We start from the raw sequence: 6,847 nt of genomic DNA, 5'->3' as shown, positions 1-6,847 counted from the left end.
TAGCCTCAGCAGCTGTTGCCGCGGGGACTGGTCGGTGACGCAGCGGAGGGCGGAAGTGAGAAAGTTGTCGGTGTCCCAAGGAGAGTTGGCGGAGCTGTGCGCGCGGCGCGGCAATGGGGGGTTCGGGCAGTCGCCTGTCCAAAGAGCTGCTGGCCGAGTACCAGGTGCGCGGGACGCGGGTTCTCAGGGAGCTCGCGTGCCGGCCTGCGCCCGGAAGCGGTGTCCCGGGGTGGGCGGCCCAGCGGCTGCGGCCTCCGGACGGTCGGCTGACCTCCCTTCTGGTTTGCCTTCCAGGACTTGACGTTCCTGACTAAGCAGGAGATTCTCCTGTGAGTGCTGCCCTGAACCCCACTTCCGACTTGGGATCCTCTAGAGGCGGCTTTGCGGGTCACTGTCTTATAGATGGGCAAACTGATCCCCTGTTGGAGGGTGGGGCAGGGCTTGCCGGAGTTAAGCAGCGGAGATGTTACTGGAAGCGAGGAGTCCAAGCCCAAGGCTGCACCCCTTTCCTGGTACACCCTCTCGTGTCGCGCCTGGGGCCCCATCGTTGCACCACAGAACCACCTCTCAGGATCCGGGAAAAGTTGGGAGCTGTTTGACCCTGCGCTCCACTGGCTTCTGCACTAGCGAACATCCTGCCCCTGTCCTGCAAGGGTTGCTGTAGCTCTCACGGCTGACTTTGCCCAGTAACAAAACCAGAGAAGCCTTGGAGAGCCTGGCGTTTCCTTCCAACTTAACTTGAATAATATAGTAACTGTTAACACTTCTTGAGCATTTACCTAGGCCAGGAACTGTGCTAAGTGATTGCCTGTATCATCTAACTTAGGGAGGTATAGGGCAAGGAAACAGGTACAGAGGGGTTTGGTAACTTGCCTAAGACTACCTTGGGAGGAAGTGGATTTGTTGTGGGTTAGAACCCTTGAATGAGAAGATTCCTGGGCTTCCCTTGGCAAAGATCATTCCATTGGGAAGGAGGTGGGGCTGAGAAGAAAGATAGTTCAAGGAGGTCTGGAGGAGTCCCTGGAGTGAAAGAGAATGAGATTGTGGTTTTGATCTTTTCTTTCTGTTCTTAAGGACCTTTTGGCTCTTTCTCCAGTCTCTCCATCCATCAGTGATCTAGAATCAGTGCCCAGCACAGTGCCAGAGAACACACAATAGGCTCTCAGTAAATACCTATTGCAAGAATGGACTCCCAGCCTGTACTGTCTTGTGACTTATCTCCTTTTGACTGACCATTGCCCAGTGACGCAGAAGTCCTGTTTGTGGCTTAGCTCCTCACCTGATTTATAACGGGTCAGGTGCAAGGCAAGGAATGGGAATGCAAGCACACACAGGGAGATCAATTGCTTGAGAGAGACCAGTTCCCCTCTCTTTGTCAGAGCCCACAGGCGGTTTTGTGAGCTCCTTCCCCAGGAGCAACGAAGTGTGGACGAATCACTGCAGGCACGGGTATCCTTTGAGCTGATTCTCAGCATTCCAGAGCTCAAGGTAAGGCTCCCCACCCCTCTACCCACCTTTACTCTGCTAGACCCCCTAATTCTTCCTGCCACTCAAATAGAGATAATGGTGTCACTGGTCTGTATTCCAGTTTTTTTTCCTGCTTAGCTCTAACTTTCTGAGGGCAAGGATTTATCAAATTCATCCAGCAAGGGCTGGGGTTGTGGCTCAGGGATAGAGTGCACGTCTAGCATGTGCAGGGCACTTGGTTCAATTCTCAGCACCACATAAAAGTAAGTGTTCAACTAAAAAAATATTTAAGAAAAATCACCCAGCAAAATTATCTAGAATGTTGCTATTTATTTATTTATTGGTACTGGAAATTGAACCCAGAGGCACTTTGCCACTGAGCTACATCTCAAGTCTTTTTCTGTTTTTTATAAAGGGTCTCACAAAGTTGCTGAGACTGGCCCTCCCACCTCAGCCTCCCAAATCACTGGGATTATAGGCGGGTACCACTATGCCTGGATTAGAATGGTGCTTTTTAAACTGGGATTCCAGGACATATTCTTGGAAGTTCAGACAAGTTTTGTCCTTTAAGAGGACAAAATCTTATTAAAGTTTGAGAAACCCTATTGCACAGGTTGGTTGTAACTCAGTAGGGCTGCTGTGAAATTTTTTATACAAAGGGACTAACCCAATTCCTGTAACATAATAGTTGTTCAGTTAAATACTTATATTCCAAAATAACCAGTTCATCTTTTTCCCTTCCTCTTCCCACTCTGGTCTCACTTTGAGTTAAACAGACTGCCAGGAAGCCATTCCTGCCCCTTCTCCAGCTGGCTCATTTAGTGCCCCCTGCGCTCCCCTACCAGGGCCTTATATCCTGGCCCCAGAGCTTCTTCCCCATAAATCTGAGCTCCATGGTGCTGGTACTGTGACCCACTCCATCAAGTTTCTGATAGGGTCTAATGAGCATGTGACCTGGGGCTACTTCCCAAAGCATTCACCAAAGGCTCTCTTACTTAGGCCAATCCCTTCAAGGAACGAATCTGCAGGGTCTTCTCTACATCCCCCACCAGGGATAGCCTAAGCTTTGAGGACTTCCTGGACCTCCTGAGTGTATTTAGTGACACAGCAACCCCAGACATCAAGTCCCACTATGCCTTTCGCATTTTCGGTAAGGACCAGAAAGAACTGGTAGAACACCACCTATTCCAACATGGGCTTCATGGTGGGGCTGTTTGGGAAGTGGGTGGCATTTGTGCATTTTGTGGTGCTCCTCCTGACCATGCCCTCCTATGTCTGCTCTCTAGACTTTGATGATGATGGAACTCTGGACAGAGAAGACCTGAGTCAGCTTGTGAACTGTCTTACGGGAGAGGGCGAGGACACTCGACTCAGTGCTTCAGAGATGAAGCAGCTCATTGATAATGTGAGTGGCCAGATCAGGCCTGATCTAGCTGGGCTTGGGAGCAGGAGGCAAGAGTTGGGGCTCTGGCTTAAAGCTCTCCCTTTCCCAGATCCTGGAAGAGTCAGACATTGATAGGGATGGGACCATCAATCTCTCTGAGTTCCAGCATGTCATCTCCCGTTCACCTGACTTTGCCAGGTATTTGGTAGTGGTTGCTCTGCATTCTGGGGACCAGGTCTCAGGTCACTCTTCTTCCAAAGGAGAAGGGACAGACTCACATGGGACACAAACCATTCCAAAGAAGGTCTTAGGGGGAGGGGCGGCTAGGTTTGGATTCAGTCCCTACCCTCCTCTTCCATCAGAAAACCCCACTTGGGCTGGGGGTGTAGCTCAGTGGCAGAGCATATTCCTAGCATGCATGAGGCTCTGGGTTCCAACCTTAGCACTGGGGAAAAAAAGAAAAAGAAAACCCAACTCACTCTTTTCTGTGCAGTTCCTTTAAGATTGTCCTGTGACAGCAGCCCCAGCATGTGTCCCAGCACCCTGTCCAAGACCTTTCCACTGCTGAGCTGTGGCCAAGGTTACGCCTGCGTTGTCAGGGCCGGCCAAGCAGGCCCAGCCTGGAGCCGGCACCGCGCAGTCTGGTCCCGGGCAGGAGAGGACCCCACCTGCTTTTTCCTGCCATTGTCATCACTCTGTTTCTACTAATCAATAATAAAGGTTTAGAAGTTTTGATCCTAAGTGTGGCACTAGAAACACTGGTATAAGGAAGGACCGAACTTTTAGAAACTTTTGATCATACTAGTAATAAGTCACATCTAAAAATGGGGCCAGCAAGGCATGTGGCACATGCCTCTAATCCCAGAGTCTTGGGAGGCTGAGACAGGAGGATCACAGCCTCAGCAATTTAGCAAGGCTCTGAGCAACTTACTGAGACCCTGCCTCAAAATAAAAAATTAAAAGGGCTGGGAGTGGTAAAGCACCCCTGGGTTCAATCCCCAGTACAGTAAGAAAGAGATATAGAAAAAGAAAGGTTGGATCAATGAGAAATCAAATCCCTCCCACCCCTGAATGAAGGTATAAGGAGATAGCAGTGAGGGGTGGAACTCTCCAGAATTTTGGCTGTGGTGGTAGTTACATGAATTTTGGAATGTGTTAAAATTTGAAGAACTGTATACTAAAAGAAAAGTTAGTTTTACCAAATTATCATTTGTAAAATTAAAAATTGTAAAAGGCTGGGCATGATGGTGCACTCCTATAATCCCAGCAACTCAGGAGGCTGAGAGAGGAGGATTGTGAGTTCAAAGCCAGCCTCAGCAATTTAGCAAGGCCCTAAGCAACTCAGTGAGACCCTGTCTCTAAATAAAATACAAAATAGGGTTAGGGATGTGGCTCAGTGGCCAATCCCTGGTTTCAGTCCCTGGGTTCACTACCTAGCACCCCTGAGTTCAATCTCTGGTACCCCACAACCCTGCCAAAATTGTAAGGCATTTAAGGAAAGTAGGCCCATCCCTTGCTACACTGAACTGATGGACAGAGTGACTCCTGCAAACTAAAATCCCTTAGGTAAGTGCCATATTCCACTCCAGGCTGGCTGTGGTTCACTAACCCTTGGGGAAAAAAAAGCTCAGAACCCCCAGAAACAGACCAACTTCAAAAAGCAAAAGTCCTTTAAGAGAGCCATGATTAAACAATTATTTTTCAAATTTTATTACAAAAAAAAGTAAAGTGCATCTTATTAAAAAAAAAATTTATAAAACCCATGTAAATTCAAGGCCCTGTGCTGGGCAGTGTCAGTATGGGTATCCCTTAGTGTGGAGTCAGGCAGGGTGTGAAGGTCAACTGGGATGGGAAGAAGCTGGGATACAGTCAATTCCACCCTGTGCTTAAGTTCAAAAATGGGGCTGAGATGGTGAAAGGGACACAAGAGTTGTCTCTCTGACTGGGATGAAGGCAGGCAACGGTCTCTTCCTTCCTTGAATTCCAATGGAAATGTGTACGTTGTCACAATCTTTCCCAGGCTCATGCTCCTTCTCTCACGTGGCCACAGCCTGACATGGGCAAAAAGGCCCAGGAGCTGGGTCTGAGCCCAGGGCCTAAGGAGGGCTGCAGAGCCAGCCTGGCCCTCTGGTCCCTGAGTGGTGGGGTAATGGCGGCACAGCTGTATCCTCAATCAGGCAATTCAAGGACCCTCAGAGCCCAAGCTGGCCCCTACCTCTGCAGGGAGAAGGGAAGCCTGTGGCAGTAGGATAAGGCAGAAGGTAGAGGATACCAACTGGGCAGGGATTTCCAACTCTGTCTCACACAACCACTTTGAATAAAAGTCCCAAGAGTCTGGGAGACCGTGAAGGTAGGAACCATGTGTCTGTGGCATGGCATGTCCATGTTCTCTCTCTTTCCCATCTGGATTCACATTTTCAGTTGTCTTTTTAAACCAAAGGCTCAGTTTACTTAGGAGCACTGTTCTGCCCAGCTAGGCAGGCCCCACTGGGCCCTGGAGGGCAGCCCTCTTACAGCTTGCCGGGCTGTAAGACTTGGTTGAAGAGCAGCAGGCCAGCTAACTCCAAGGCTCCCAAGGGCAAGGAACCCTGGTTGGGTTCCATGAGAAATGGAGGCCTAGTGACCCCCTTCTGAGCATTCACAGCCTCTGAAGCCAGGGCAGCGTCATCTAGAAGTCAGCCGTCATACCACAGAGTCCCGGATCTCAGAGCCCAGGCGGACCCGGGGCCGAGGGCACACAGGGGACACCTCCACGAAGCTGTCCTGGATGCTGAGTGGTCTCTTCTCTGACTCAGTGAAGACCCGAGGCCCTGGGGAGCTATCTGACAAGGCCTGGTACCCTCGGTGGTCCAGTGGAGTGCTAGGAGGACCTACGCCATTGAGTGGTCGGTTCTCAGGTGGCAGCACCACAGGTCGAGTCTTGGGGTGCACACTGGCACGCTCCCCCTGTTTCAGGAAAACTTTCATGCCATCCCGGTGCCGATAGAGGAAGAATAAAATCAGAAGTACCACAGCGAGCCCGAACAGTGCGCACATCACCAGGAACTCATTCCAGTAGGACTTGTCTGCACCCCAGGTGGACTTGCCACCAGCTGGTGCGCTCACTCGCGACGTGTTGATAACGACAGGCACACTGCCGCCCCGGTCTGTTCGTTCCACCACCCCATTCTCCACCACCTCTGGGCAGTAGCTGGCCACTAACTGCTGGAAGCCTTCCTCCAGTGACCAGCACTGGAACACTCCGAGCTCCTGCTGGCTGCCCACCAAGAGCAAGTCCCCCGTGGGCAACACACGGCAGGAGGCAGAGGCATTGACAGTGGCTCCATTGTGCAGCCAGAGCCGTGTGGCCAGGTTGGAGAGGAGTGGGCAGGCCAAGGTGTTCACTGTGTTGGGCTGGAATTGAACTTGTTCACAGGGCTTCTTGGCTGTGGACAGAAGAGGCATCAGGTACTTGGGGGCTGGTGTCCACAGTCGCTCTAGCTTCACACCCTCCTTCCCAGCTATACTCCTGGTGCCAGGATGGGCAACTCTGGGAACTCCTGAGACTGAGTCTCATTTTCTAGGGTCTCACTTGCCAGTTGAAAAGATGAGGATATGAGGAAAGGCATTTACACCTATCAATGTTCAGACAGGTCTTCTAAGCAGCCTTGGTCCCACCCCCCTCCTCCAGCCTCTGAGGGTGTACCTTACCTGGTGGTACAAAAGACCGGGGCCTAGCTGAGGAAGTGTTGCAGAGCTCCTTGGCATTGGCCCCCTCGATGTCCTGGATCCATGGCCTGAGGACCAGAAAAAGTCTGGGATAGCCCCATGAGCCTGTGTTCCCTCACCCCTCAATGCATACCTGAGCCTGGCCAGGGGACCTGGTTCTCAGGGAACACCAAGCCCAAAGCAGAGGGTAAGAAACTTCCCTGAGCTCATTCCCCAACCCTACATGGCTTGAATGAGCACCTTCTATTTACACATCATTGCAGATAAAAGTGACATACTGTTTCCCTT

At 51.1% G+C, this 6,847-nt stretch overlaps 2 protein-coding genes across 2 annotated transcripts in view; one reads left to right on the top strand and one right to left on the bottom strand.

Annotated features, from left to right (window-relative positions):
- Positions 1 to 4: 4 nt before the first annotated feature.
- Positions 5 to 3,592, top strand: Cib1 (calcium and integrin binding 1). Its single transcript, XM_046437563.1, has 7 exons — positions 5 to 164; positions 295 to 329; positions 1,380 to 1,488; positions 2,467 to 2,617; positions 2,754 to 2,872; positions 2,961 to 3,049; positions 3,345 to 3,592. The coding sequence occupies exons 1-7, from the start codon at positions 114 to 116 to the stop codon at positions 3,364 to 3,366; spliced, it is 576 nt and encodes a 191-aa protein (XP_046293519.1). The 5' UTR covers positions 5 to 113; the 3' UTR covers positions 3,367 to 3,592.
- Positions 3,593 to 4,537: 945 nt separating this feature from the next.
- The window catches only part of Sema4b (semaphorin 4B), a 39,274-nt gene continuing 36,964 nt past the window's right edge, over positions 4,538 to 6,847 (bottom strand). Inside the window, exons 14-15 of the mRNA XM_046437548.2 lie at positions 6,542 to 6,627; positions 4,538 to 6,276 (exon numbers count right to left, since the gene is read on the bottom strand). Coding sequence (XP_046293504.1) covers positions 5,534 to 6,276; positions 6,542 to 6,627 — 829 coding nt within the window. The 3' untranslated portion in view covers positions 4,538 to 5,533. The remainder of the gene's footprint in view (positions 6,277 to 6,541; positions 6,628 to 6,847) is intronic.

Source organism: Marmota monax, unplaced genomic scaffold (genome assembly GCF_021218885.2).
Source record: "Marmota monax isolate L192 unplaced genomic scaffold, Marmota_monax_Labrador192_F-V1.1 WCK01_AAM20220418_F8-fsc00005, whole genome shotgun sequence".
NCBI lineage: Eukaryota > Metazoa > Chordata > Mammalia > Rodentia > Sciuridae > Marmota > Marmota monax.
This window is presented reverse-complemented; position numbering and strand designations above follow the sequence as displayed.